Source organism: Euphorbia lathyris, chromosome 9 (genome assembly GCF_963576675.1).
Source record: "Euphorbia lathyris chromosome 9, ddEupLath1.1, whole genome shotgun sequence".
Taxonomy (NCBI): domain Eukaryota; kingdom Viridiplantae; phylum Streptophyta; class Magnoliopsida; order Malpighiales; family Euphorbiaceae; genus Euphorbia; species Euphorbia lathyris.
In genome coordinates, this window is record NC_088918.1 from 32,142,715 (window position 1) to 32,156,837 (window position 14,123).

Here is a 14,123-nt window from a genome sequence, read left to right on the forward strand (position 1 = left end):
TAGGGCCTGCGCGTCCTGCCTTTCTACTATCTATTGTAATTTCTCCTCTCATCTGATTCCCTTCAATTCAATTGAAGTTTTCTTATAGTAGTATAGAAATTAATATGTAATTTCAAGGCGCCATGGAGAAGACGGGGGACCTAAAAAGAAATATGTAATAGTTAGTATTTCTTTAGGTTTGGCCTTTTATTCCGTCTCTGGCTCGACGGAATAATTTAGATGATATGTCCATAACGCCAATGTATGTGAATGTATGTATGTCTGATGTATGCTAAAGCAAATCAAGACTAAGTTAGATTATGAGACTTAAATAAAATCCCTCGTTTAAAAGTTAAGTAAATAAGCAAGTTATTAAAATTGGTTGCCCCTCCCTAATATTATAATTCAGCCGGCAGTACTGGGGGCCTTTGGGTTGTTGAGCAAACTCAAGCTCGGGGTCTTATGGTAACACCTGAATTATCGAAAGTCATTCTTTCATGAATATGGGGTAATACTTAAATTAGATTATGATAATTGGATGAGCAAACTCATGTTGTCATAAACTAATGGGCAATATGGTTGGGATTAATATGAATAACATATTAGTTACTAATGTGGTAAGTAACCCAATAACCTAGGAGTCACATTCGAGATGTGATTGATTACATGAATCTACCTAACAGATGGGATTAGCTTGTTGAGCAAACTCAAGGCGAAATCTCAGGAGTTAGGATCCTAGCTCACTAAAGGATTTGTGAAATTCTTCGAATTAATATGGAGGGTTATTAATTTGGCAAAATAGTGGGAGCAATCTGAAATAAACTAAAAGGCCTATAATTTTAGATTGATATACTTTAAAGCAAATGAATGACATACGTTTACTCTTTCTCACATCTCAAGTTTTAAATTAAAACACTCTTAAAATCATGACTAACACCAATCTGCAAAACATTCTTACCGATAACAAATTGAATTGTTCAAACTTCACCGACTGGTTTCGTAACCTCAAAATCGTTTTGAAGTTCGATAAAATAGGGTATGTACTTGATACATCGATACCCCCTATCCCTGAGGATGATGCTCCCATCGAGAAAATCGATGCTTACCAAAAGCACAAGGCTAATGACGATCATGCCGGATGCATCATACTTGCATCGATGACATCGGAATTACAAAGGCAACTATGCTTGTTCCATCATCATGCACCTAAAGGAACTGTTCGGGAAACAGACCAGGTGCGAACGCTACAAGATATCCAAGTTGCTATATCGCAGTAGGATGCAAGAGGGCACATCTATCATGACACATTGTGTCAAGATGATTGGCTACATTACCAAACTTCCTAGTATTGGATTTGCGATGGATAACGAATTAAGCATAGACTTAATTCCTCAATCCCTCCCAGAGAGTTATTCACAGTTCATTATGAACTATCAGATGAATGACTTGCAAACCTCTTTTGAAGAGCTTGCAAATATGCTCAAGTCAGTTGAGCCCAATATGAAGAAAGGTAAGTCGTGCCCAACAAAACTAAGGGAAAGGAAGTGAAGAAGCCCAAAGGAGAGTGCCACTTCTGTGGTGAAGACGAGCATTGGAAAAGAAACTGTTGGTGTACCTAGCCTTCCTCAAAAGGGGGAGAAGCCAGGGCTTCAACATCTGGTATGTTTTATATTGAAATTTCACAGTCTGAATCTTTTGGTATTTGATACCGGATGCAGCCTAAGGATATTCTAGGAATATCTAGAAATATTATTTCTATTAGCCGTCTTGTTGACGACGGTTCTCATATTTCAATAAAGAACAATAGTTGCAATTTTTATAAAGATTCGATCTTTTATTTTTCAGGAATATCACAAAATGGGATTTATGTGTTAGATGATAAAACTCCTGTTTTTGCAATCGATACCAAAAGACATAAGCTAGATAATTCAACTTACTTGTGGCATTGTCGTTTAGGCCATATAAACAAGAGACGCATGCTAAAGCTACATTCAGATGGGCTTATAGATCCAATCGATTCTGAATCATTGGAAACATGCGAATCATGTTTAAAAGGTAAAATGACAAAGACACCCTTTAGCAATAAAGGTGAGCGTGTATCAGACACTCTAGGACTCATTCATTCAGATGTATGTGGTCCTATGTCAGTCCAAGCAAGAGGAGGATTTAGATACTTCATTAGCTTCATAGATGATCATACTCGCTATGGTTATATCTACTTGATGAGGCACAAATCAGAAGCCTTTGACAAGTTCAAATGCTTCAAGAATGAAGTGGAAAATCAATTAGGAAAGAAAATAAAAACACTTCAATCTGATCGAGGTGGCGAATATCTTTCTGATGATTTTCTGAATTATCTAACTGAATGTGGGATATGCTCACAATGGACACCTCATTATACACCACAACACAATGGTGTATCCGAGAGGAGAAACCGTTCCCTATTAGATATGGTACGATCTATGATGAGCATGGCCTTACTTCCAAAGACGTTCTGGGGCTATGCCTTAGAAACTGCCCTCTTCACCCTGAACCGAGTACCAACTAAATCCGCTGTTTCCACACCATATGAATTGTTCATTGGTAAAAAACCCGTGTTCTTGTTCATGAGAGTATGGGGTTGTTCAGCATATGTCAAACGCGTTGCGTCCGACAAATTAGATTCTAAATCTGATAAATGTTTCTTCATTGGATATCCCAGGGAAACCATAGGGTATTACTTCTATCATCCAGATGATCAGAAAGTAATAGTATCCAAACATGCAACCTTCTTAGAGAAAGAGTTTCTCGAAGAAACACAAAAGGGAAGCGTGATTGAACTCGACGAAGTTCAAGAGGAAGAAACAACGACTGAAACAACAGAAGCGGTTGAGGTACCCAAAGAAGTCCCATTAGATGAGACTCCAGTGGCACCTATTCGTAGATCATGAAAAGTTCATGAACTCCCAATTAGATATGGTTTTCTAGTGGGAGATGATGACGAGGTTCCCGTGTTAGACGACGAACCCGAGAACTACGAAGAGGCTCTTACTAGTCCAGATTCTAAAGCATGGCTTGAGGCCATGGATTCTGAAATGGATTCCATGTATACTAACCAAGTTTGGACTTTGGTTGATCCACCCGAAGGGATAAAACCCATTGGGTGCAGGTGGATCTTCAAAAAGAAGACTGACATGGATGGAAAGGTTAGCACCTACAAGGCTAGGTTGGTAGCGAATGGATATCGTCAGAAACAAGGTGTTGATTATGACGAAACCTTCTCTCCTGTTGCTATGTCCAAATCAATCAGAATCATGCTTGCAATTGCCGCTCATTTTGATTATGAGATTTGGCAAATGGATGTGAAAACAACTTTCCTAAATGGAAATCTGTTTGAGGATGTATACATGATGCAGCCTGAAGGTTTCATATCAAAGGATGCAAATAAAGTTTGCAAACTTCAGAGATCCATTTATGGACTCAAGTAAGCATCTAGAAGCTGGAACAAGAGTTTTGACGAAACCATAAAACAATTTGGTTTCGAACAAAATTGCGAAGAAGCTTGCATTTACAAGAAAGCAAGTGGGAGCTCTATAGCATTTCTCATACTATATGTAGACGATATACTGTTAATGGGAAATGACATTGCTCTATTACAATCGGTGAAAGTTTGGTTATCTGGTAACTTCTCAATGAAAGACCTTGGTGAAGCAGCCTATATACTTGGTATAAAGATCTACAGAGATAGATCGCGTAGACTGCTTGGTCTTTCACAGGCTACATACATTGAAAAGGTGCTAAATCGGTTTAGCATGCTTGAATCGAAATGAGGTAACTTACCCATGGTACATGGAGTAAAGTTAAACAATCATTAATGTCCTAAAACTGATGATGACAAACGACGCATGGCTGTAGTCCCGTACGCCAGCGCGATCGGTTCGATTATGTATGCTATGCTATGCACTAGACCTGACGTAGCGTTCGCGTTATCTGTAACGAGTCGTTACCAAGGGAATCCGGGAGACGAGCATTGGATTGCCGTCAAGAACATTCTTAAGTACTTGAGAAGGACTAAAGATATGTTCCTAGTGTACGGAGAAGGAGATCTGAAAATACAAGGATATTCAGACGCTAGTCATCTCACAGATGAGAATGATTTTAAATCCCAATCAGGATACCTGTTTATCCTAAATGGGGGCGCGGTCAGTTGGAAAAGTTCCAAGCAGGGAAGCGTAGCTTTCTCTACGACCGAGTCAGAGTACATCGCTGCTGCGGAAGCGGCAAAGGAAGCAGTTTGGATTAGAAAGTTCATTACAGAACTAGGTGTGGTGCCTGACATTGTCAATCCCATTACTCTTTACTGTGATAACAATGGAGCCATTGCGCAAGCAAAGGAACCACGGTCTCATAATGCATCCAAGCACTACCTAAAGCGATACCACTTCATAAGAGAGATTGTGGCTAGAGGAGATGTGAGAATAGAAAGAGTACCTACAGAGGACAACGTTGCAGATCCGTTGACAAAGCCTTTAACCCAGAAAGTACATGATCGTCATTTAACTTCTACTGGGATAAGTTTTAGAAACAATTGGCTTTAGTCCAAGTGGGAGTATGTTGGGGTTTAGTGTCCTATAGTCAATTGTTGCGGGATACAAACTTATTGTAAATGAATTGTTCTTTATATCATTTGTTTTAATGAGATATATGTTTTATAACTATATAAAGGCAATCTCTTTTAAGCACTGAATAAAGTCTAATAAAAGGAAATTCGTAAGTTTGTTTAAAGTGATTATAAAGTGTTCATACAAGCATGAAGTGAGACAAAACTTTATAATAAACTAATAAACTTAAAACCACCCAAATCAAGTGATATGTTTAGGATTGATATATCACGGTTGAGACTTGTAACAATGTCTTCTGTCCGACAGAAAGCTGATCTCACAAGCTTCATATATATAGATATCTAGACAGTTACATAGATCCGGTGAAACGTTGTTCATTAGGATTGGGGATCCGATTTGAGATAACAGGATGGGTAGATCCATCCTTGTCAACTGTTCATCTCATTGGTATTACTAGGTATAACTAATCCTCAGACTCAACAGAATGTTAATTGGTCATCCTGAATTACTGAATGTGAGACTTTGATCCTGCGGTCCCACGATCCTTAACAGAGATGACTCTGGGGTGTGAACTGCAAAGGTTGGGTGTCACAGGAAGTAATGTCAGGGTAGTTATACATTGGATTGAGCATTTATCACTCCCGATTAATGGGAGATACATCCAAGGATCGCTTGTGGAAGACTCGACTCTAAACCCTTGCAAGGTGATAGCTTAAGAGTAGAAATACAGATTTCACTTAACCTATCTTTTTGAGTTGACTCGGCCAAGAACAAGTAAAACGAGCGTCTCGCTATATGTGACTTGACATTACCCATAGTCATAAGATTCAGTTCAAGGATGTAGTTGATAAAGGATCGAATTATACCGTAACTAATACGGAAGGGTTAACGACAGAATCAACCTGTCTTCTTAACGGACTCTGGGGGAATGATTACAGACTTGCCAATAACATACTCAGTACATCATTCCGTTATGCAAGGATTAAATATAATTCTTGAAGAAATTAATTTAATAGTTGCATACGGCCAAAAGTAGTAAGAACCTAATGGATCACACATAAGACTTGGAACCAAAAGAGAGATGGATATGATTAATAGATGGAAGCCCAATTGAGCCCAGTAAGGCCCAAATATATGGAGGGGGGGCGAAATTTGTATATAGAGATAAGGAATTGATTTTATTCCATTAATCCTAATTTGATTAGGATTATGAATTAAATTAATTAAGAGATAATTAAATTAGGAGTTTTAATTGGATTAATATACTCCTATTATTATCCTAAATATATATTAGATATATAGTGAGATAATAATTAGGAATCCTTTCCGAATGGATTCCTATTAAGTAACCTATTCCTATCTAACTAGGGTTTAGATTCAAGCAACTATATATACCCCCTCCCATGTGAATTTCGACCAAGCCTCTAACCCCCCCTATAGTGATTTTCGAAATTACTAATTAGAGAGAGAAAAAGAATTCCCATCCCATAGTTCGTGGACAAGAATTCATACGGCATTCCATCGATTGATTAATCTTATTCATCCCTCTTTCTCTTTGATCTTGTGTTGGTTAATTAGAGGCAATCTATTTTGGTTGCATCTCATAAGGGTTGATTTCATCTTAACCTCTCCGTGTTAAACTTTGTGGTTGGAATCTCGGAGAAGAATTGTGGGCGCTTCTTTGGAGAAGAATTGTGGGCGCTTCTTTAACAATGGTAGATTGTTCATCGAAAGGTATTCCTTCTTATCCCTCTTTATATGAAATAACGATTAACGGATCCTATGGTTAAAAGGAAATAGGCTAAAATTTTTATATTTCCGCTGCTATACCTTAGCCCTAATTTCCTTCAGGACGAAGGCCTGGAGTCAAGAATGTCGGAGACAACAGACGTGGATACGTCCCTGAGTGCTGAAATTATGAGTCAACCGATGCCGCAAGGATTCAAGTATCCATTGCTCAAGGACTACAATGACATGACTGATCCAACCTTGCATGTGAAAAACTTTTTAAGAGCTCTACAAACCACAACAACAACTGATGCCTTGATGTGTCGATTATTTTCAACCACATTAAAGGATTCGGCTGTCTACTGGTATGATCAGTTGTTGTCAGGATCAATTCCGTCTTTGAAACAAATGTCAAAAGAATTTGCTAATCACTCTATCACTTAAATCTCCGAAAGCAAGACGATGCATGACCTCAACTATCTGGTCCAGGAACCTAGCAAATCTCTCAAAAAGTGGATTGAGCGATTTCAAAGAGTTGCAATTCAAATCAAGCATCTTAATGTTGATGGAGCGGTGGAGGCTATGACAAGCAATTGCTGAAGCAAGTACTTGTCAAAAAAGCTTACTATCAGAGACCAAAAAACTTTCATGATCTAATGAGAAGAGCTCGTGACTTCGTCAAGTGGGACAGTCACAAACCGAATCCACTACTGAAGGATAGATTAAGCTCGGTTCATCAATCGAAGGAATCTAGAAACGACAAGAGCAAGGAAGATAATAAGCAATCAAAGGAACATATCGATCGAAATTATACCCCTTTGAATGCTCCTCGAAAGGAAGTTCGTTAAAGTTTCCTCTGTTTCACCGTCTTTTGATTTTAATGGTTGAATTAATTGATTTTAATTCTTATATTAAATGTGATTAATTTATTAATACAGTCACATGTATATATAAAAATTATTGTTAAAAACAATTCATAACTCTAGTTTTTTTACCTCATTTGAACCAAACAGTCGCAAAGAGAACCAGAGGTATATCATTCCCTTTATAGAATCGAAACAAACGGACAAAGGAATTCAAAATCATTTTATTATTTTTTTCTTTATTTCCTTTTCTTGATTCCATTCCGTTACCCATATCATGAACCAAACACCCATAATTTTTTTAGTTTTTAGTTGGTATAGTTTGGCATCTTTTATATACACATTATTGAAGAATTACATTGTCATATATTCTTTCATTTGAATATTAATTATGTAATATTGGATGAATTAAGATATGTTTTAAAGAAAACACACCTAAATTGATGGAACTAATTGAATTTAGAAAATACTAATAAAAAAGGTAATAATTAGTAATTAAAAAAGGGCATATGTTTGGCATGGTAATTAATAATTAAGATAACAGACCTTGGCTATTTGTGAAATGTATCTGAATATTCAATGAATCAAATTTCATAGGTATAAATCAGAGGTTCTCACAATGAACAAGAAAAGCAAATGACCAAAATTATTAAATATAAAATAACTACTTACTATTAAATTAAATAACTACTCAAACGACTGGTAATAAAATCATCAATCTATTAAAAGTCCATTTTTTTTTATATATCTTTAAAAAGGAGAAGACACCATCATAATCATCATCATCATCATCCCTCATTCCTTGTGTCTTTTCCCTCATTATTTTACAAAGAAAATCACCAAACCCTAAAACCCCAATTCAAGATAAACATAATCATAAACATCAATCAATAAGGTTTCAATTTACTAAAGCTTGCAACTTTTCATTCCCATTCATCTGGGGTTTTCTTTTATCTCATTAAATTTTTGTTTTTTCTGGTTTTTTCTTTCAGGTGTCTGAAATTGAGAGAAATTAGGAAATGGGGGATGCAATGATGGATAGCTATTGGTGTCACATGTGTTCAAGGGTGGTTTCTCCATCAATGGAAGCTGAGATCAAATGTCCATTATGTGAAAGTGGATTTGTAGAAGAAATTAGCAATGGCAACGGCAATGGCAACGGCAACACCACAAGATCAGATGTTAATGACACCAGCAATAATAGCATTGATATTGGATCAGAAAGAGCTTTCTCTCTTTGGGCTCCAATTTTGCTTGGTCTACTTGGGGGTTTAGGTTCATCTCGTGCAAGATTAACAGCTCAAGAACATACCAGAAACATCAACAATGAACATGAAGAAAATGATGATCTTGACACAGAATTTCAATCCTTATTCAGGAGGAGAACAAGAAACTCTGCAGCTTCACTCCTTGGTATGGTTCCAGAACTTGGCTCATCAAATTCAGAAAACAGTGTATTTCTGGTTAGTCCTTTTAATGAAGATCAGACATTAATCCTCCAAGGTTCTCTGGATGTAAACCAAACCATGGTAAGTACTTTCAGGAACTATCTTGTAGGGCCTGGATTGGACTTACTCTTGCAGCACTTGGCTGAAAATGACCCTAGACGATATGGAACGCCTCCAGCTGAAAAAGAAGCAGTGAAAGCATTGCCTACTGTGTCTGTCAAGGACAATTCTCCATGTTCTGTATGCTTGGAGGAGTTAGAGATTGGAAGTGAAGCTAAAGAGATGCCTTGCAAACATACATTTCATAGCAGTTGTATTCTTCCATGGCTTGAACTTCATAGTTCTTGCCCGGTTTGCCGATTCGAAATGCCCTCTGATGGTCCAAAGATTCAGCCAAATGTGTTGAACAGCAGCAATCAAGAGGATAATAATGATGCTGCTGCTAGGACAACAGACACTAATATGGAAGATGGTGTTGAGCAGATTGGGAATGAGAGAAGGCAATGGATTTCAGTTCCATGGCCTTTTGATAATCTGTTTACTTTATCAACATCTCAACATGAATCTTCTACTTCTTCAGCTGAATCTGCATCAACCAATGCCGGAACTTCATCTCGTCCAGATGAAACTTGAACAACATTTTTAAACAATGACGGATCCAGGATTCACTGACAACTCCATGTGGAGTTTTTGGCATTTTGTGGCGATCAGTGGGTGCTCAAACCCCTACTCCTCTCCTGGATCCGTCGCTGTTTTTAAAGATGTTTTGTCGAGCTGTTGTTGACCTAAACAGCTCAACTGTTAGCTGTTTCTATCCTTAATGGCTGCCGTTTAATTTTTTGCTACAAAAAGTTTAGTTAAGGGTGGGCCTACCCACTCCCGAGTCTATGGTAAATAGACCTCGATGAGGATCAGGGATATTAAATCCTTATCACTCGGACCAACCCTTATTGGCGGTTGCTGTTTAAATTAGCTTTTCTTGTTTTGTTGCCTCCTACTACTGCTGTTTGATTTATTAATTGTATTTGTACTATATTCATATATAATATACACATTGACATTGTAATTCATGTTTATGCCTTAATCATCTCAACTATTTTGCATTCTTATAAAACACTTCTCGGTCGAATTAAAATTTATTATTATTTCTAACACAACTCTAAACGCAAATGCATGTAGCAAGTTGTGCTGACGATAAATGGGATTGATATAACTCGAACTCTAAAGTTTTTAATTTTGGATGAGTAAAATTCCAAAATTAGTAACACTTTTCAAAGCATGATGCAAAATCTAGTTCACATACAAAATCTTGATGACAGAAGCAGTGTCAATCTTGTGTAATGCAACAATTGAATCTCCTGCCTTGCAAAAACCATTCATCTTTGCATATTCCAAAGCATGCTCAATTGATTCCTCTGTTGATTCAGTATGAGAGGCTCGGGCCGAACCCGAACTCAAAACTGGCACTAAACCCCTGTAAATAAGGCTATGTCTAGCTGGAGTTGCATCACTGCAAGTCCACTCAAAGAACTCATTTCTGATATAAGGAACAACCACAGACAAAACAGGCACATGTGGCCTGTACTTGGACACAAGCCTTGCTGTGTTTCCACCTCTTGTTAGAACTAATATAAATGCTGCTTTCACACTGTGGGCTGTCCTAACTGCTGAAGAAACTATGCTCTCTAATGGACTCATAGGCATAGGAGCACTTTGCATAATCCTCTTGAAAAGATGTCCGTAATCGATGAAGTCCTCGGCTTCTATGCAAATTCTAGCCATGGTTTTTACAGCAAGTTCAGGATAGGCACCAGCAGCTGTTTCTCCACTAAGCATCACACAATCTGTTCCGTCCAGCACTGCATTCGCAACATCGGTAGCTTCTGCTCGTGTAGGCCTCGGAGACTTGATCATTGATTCCAACATTTGTGTTGCTGTTACCACAGGTTTTCCTGATATGTTAGCCTTTTGGATCATCACCTTCTGCGCGAGGAATATTTTCTCGACCGGGATTTCCATGCCTAGATCACCTCGTGCCACCATAAATGCATCCGAATTCGCAAGAATGTCATCGAAATTAGCAACCCCTTCCTGATTCTCAACCTGCCAAAACATACAATCCATCACAAAAGTCACTTTTTCTACTCTATAACAACTGTTTTCAAGACTCGAACTCGAAACTTCTAACTTACCTTGGACATAAGAAGTATGCTCTTTGCATGATCTCCAAGAAGCGCTCGAACCTCGAGAAGGTCCGAGCCTTTACGAACAAATGATAAAGCAATCATGTCAATGTTATTAGGAACTCCCCATTGTAGAATATCCTCTTTATCTTTTTCAGTTAATGTAGGAAGATCAACCACTACTCCAGGAAGATTAACATTCTTTTTCTCACCAAGAAGTGCAGAATTTTCACAGCAGCAATGAACCAAGCCATTTTGCTTGTCACAAGACAAAACTTTAAGTGAAATAGTACCATCTGAACACAAAATCACACTTCCTGGATTCACATCTTCAGCTAACTTTTCATAGCTCATGCTTATCATTTTGTCATCACCTTTTAAGCTATAGTCTGTCGAGATGAGAATCTCTTGCCCCTGCTTCAGTTGTATAGGCTTACCGTCCTTCAAAAACCCAGTTCGAATTTCCGGTCCCTATTATACCAAATTTAAGACATCATCATCAGTCAAGTTCCTCAAGATCATCAATTGAAAGTCCATAGTTAGATAAACTGCAATAGGATCAATTTTTATATAGGTCAACAAGGGTGGAATTAGGGAGAGTTAAGCTTGATTGGATGAAGGGTAGGGAAGGGTTAATAACGGAAGGGTAGGGAAAGGTAAGGAAAGGGAAGGAAGGGTAACCCTTCCAAACCCACCAAATTGGAGGGTTCAAAATTGGATGCAATTCGTTAAAAAGAAACCCTTCAAAACCCCTCCAAACCCTTGCCCTCCTAATTTTTTTTGTGTTCCAAACATGGGTTTATAGAAACCCTTGCTAACCCTTCCTCCTCCCAAACAAGGGTTTCTATCAACCCTTACTAACCCTTCCCTTACTAACCCCTCTAAGCCCTCCATCCAATCAAGCCAAATTCTAATTGGTTAACATCCATAAAGGAAGAAACTTTAATGAGAAAATAAGAGGAACATACCTTAGTATCCAACATGACAGCACAAAGAATGTTAGTATTATTCATGGCAGCCCTAAGATTATCAAGGGTTTGTTGATGATAAGAATGGGTTCCATGAGAGAAATTGAAGCGAGCAACATTCATTCCAGCTTTTAAAAGCTTTTCAATCATTTCAACAGACCTCGATTGTGGCCCTAAAGTGCATACTATCTTAGTCTTTGGCCTTTTTTCTCCTCCTCCCATTATCCCCTGTCCTTTAATCAGTACTTTTTCCATCTCTCAAAACCCAGAAAGAAGGAAAAAACTCTGCTTTTAAAAAATGGAGGCAGAGGTAAGCAAAAGGTAGCTTAGAAAACACAAAGGTTATATGACTTTGAAGAATGAGTTTGTGTAGTGTAGGGCTTTTATTCTCAAATTGGCGGTAAAGGAAAACTTAATGCGAATATGAATTCACCAAATATTCTATTTCTGGTACTTTTTTTTTTTTATATTATTAAGTGGGTTAATACATCATTTGCCCCTGAACTTATCCAAAAAGCTTGATTGGCCCTTTAAACTTTCAAAGTGTCCCGATAGCTCCCTGAACTTGCAAAAAAATATTCAGTTAGCTCCTGAACTTGCGTAAAACGTAATCAATTGATCACCCGGTCGTAAAAAAAGTAAGTTAAATGCGGAAGATGTATTCCACGTATCTTAAAATGATATTGTATAATTAAAAAATAGATTAAAACGGAAGTTATTGCTTGCTCAACTATACAACTTGTCTTCTCTAATATTAGAATCGTATATTCCGATTTTGGTCGTTTTACTTTTTATAAGACTCGTGGAATACATCTTCCGCATTTAACTTACTTTTTTTACGACCGAGTGATCAATTGATTACGTTTTACGCAAGTTCAGGGGGTTAACTAAACATTTTTTTTGCAAGTTCAGGGAGCTATCAGAGCACTTTGAAAGTTTAGGGGTCCAATCAAGCTTTTTGGACAAGTTCAAGACAAATGATGTATTAAGCCTTATTAAGTCCTTAAGAGTCATATTCTATTCTATTAGACCCTCCGACTATTTTTATTACTAACATTAAGCTTTGAATGTTTGTTATATTTCACAAATAAACTGCAATTTTTAATTGTTAGTTGGAAAAAGGCACTCATTTTGTTTCCTAAACTAAAATTTCAAAATCATTTAGAATCCTAAACTATCAAAATGATCAATCATATTCATGAACTAAATAAAAATCATCAATTGAGTCCCCATCCTATCTTAAGATCAGAAACGGTGAATATTTGAGGTTCAAAATGAGTTTGGGGAAGAGAGTCTGAAACTGTTCAATTGAATGATTTTCAATAAGGCCTCAATTGATGATTTTTGTTTAGAATGAGAACTCGATTGATGATTTTTTATTAATTCAGGGACCTGACTGATGATTTTGATAGTTTAAAGTCCTAATTGACTTTGAAAGCTTAGTTTAGGAAGCCAAATGGGTATTGCCTCGGAAAAATAACAAATTTCGCAAGCTTTTATTTTAGAAAGGCAAAATACAATGATTTGGTAATCGTGGAGAACTATTAAAGAAATTATAGTAAGTCGGTCTAATTTACTTTTTTTTTTTGAAAGACGGTCTTATATACTTTTTTTTGAAAGGACGGTCTAATTTACGAGCTCTTATATTAAGTACCAGGTCTTCCATGTCACTCGGAAGACCCACAATTCACATTCGGACACGTGTATTGTGACCCCACATAATAATTAAAATAGTATGACATCTTGTAATATACGTAGGTCCATATTACACGTGTCAAAATATATATGGAAGGTCCTCCAGTTGATATGGAGAACCGGGTACTTCTAATAATTTGCCATAATTTACTTGATAGTTCAGTATTGTATTAATGTTTTCATGGTAGACAAAATATGCGAGATTGATTTAACTATCGAAAGCAGAAAAAATAATTAAAGCTATTCCGATTATCTGACGGGAGAAATTCTATTATAAATTGTGAGCAGTATACTTGATCAATTAATTGATGGCATATATATACATCTAATTATTAACACCAATCGACTCTCAGAAAGTGGTTTGCAACGCTTTTTTTAATAAGTAAGATATATTGCTTTTAATGTGTAGTAGAAAATCTCGATATTGCAGTGTTAAATGCAATTTTCTGAAAGGAAAAATTTGCTAATGAGCAACTTCTCGATAAAGGTATTTAAAAAAAATATTTTCATTCCTTTTTCATTATCTCAAATTTTAAGAACTTAATAATAATAATAAAATAAAAATAAAAGAAAGAATTGAAAATTTATTATAGTCAATAAACTTTGCATGAAATTTATATGACCATATAAGTTTCATGCAATTCTTAGTTAGATATCT

General features: G+C 36.9%; 2 protein-coding genes across 2 annotated transcripts; one reads left to right on the forward strand and one right to left on the reverse strand.

Moving 5' to 3' along the window:
• The first annotated feature begins 7,936 nt into the window (after window positions 1–7,936).
• On the forward strand, window positions 7,937–9,619 carry LOC136206562 (E3 ubiquitin-protein ligase SIRP1-like). Its single transcript, XM_065997657.1, has 2 exons — window positions 7,937–8,066; window positions 8,164–9,619. The coding sequence occupies exon 2, from the start codon at window positions 8,191–8,193 to the stop codon at window positions 9,250–9,252; it is 1,062 nt and encodes a 353-aa protein (XP_065853729.1). The 5' UTR covers window positions 7,937–8,066; window positions 8,164–8,190; the 3' UTR covers window positions 9,253–9,619.
• Window positions 9,620–9,718: 99 nt separating this feature from the next.
• On the reverse strand, window positions 9,719–12,110 carry LOC136206131 (pyruvate kinase, cytosolic isozyme-like). Its single transcript, XM_065997062.1, has 3 exons — window positions 11,771–12,110; window positions 10,812–11,273; window positions 9,719–10,722 (listed from the first exon to the last, which is right to left on the reverse strand). Exons 1-3 carry the CDS (start codon window positions 12,023–12,025, stop codon window positions 9,910–9,912), a joined length of 1,530 nt encoding a protein of 509 aa, XP_065853134.1. The 5' UTR covers window positions 12,026–12,110; the 3' UTR covers window positions 9,719–9,909.
• Window positions 12,111–14,123: the final 2,013 nt, after the last annotated feature.

Excerpts from the sequence above, each read along its gene's own strand:
- LOC136206562 (XM_065997657.1), top strand. The coding sequence starts at position 8,191 with ATGGGGGATGCAATGATGGATAGCTATTGGTGTCACATGTGTTCAAGG.
- LOC136206131 (XM_065997062.1), bottom strand. The coding sequence starts at position 12,025 with ATGGAAAAAGTACTGATTAAAGGACAGGGGATAATGGGAGGAGGAGAA. Across the intron at positions 11,274-11,770 it reads CTGTCATGTTGGATACTAAG|GGACCGGAAATTCGAACTGG; the intron begins GTATGTTCCTCT and ends TTGGTATAATAG. Across the intron at positions 10,723-10,811 it reads GCATACTTCTTATGTCCAAG|GTTGAGAATCAGGAAGGGGT; the intron begins GTAAGTTAGAAG and ends ATGTTTTGGCAG.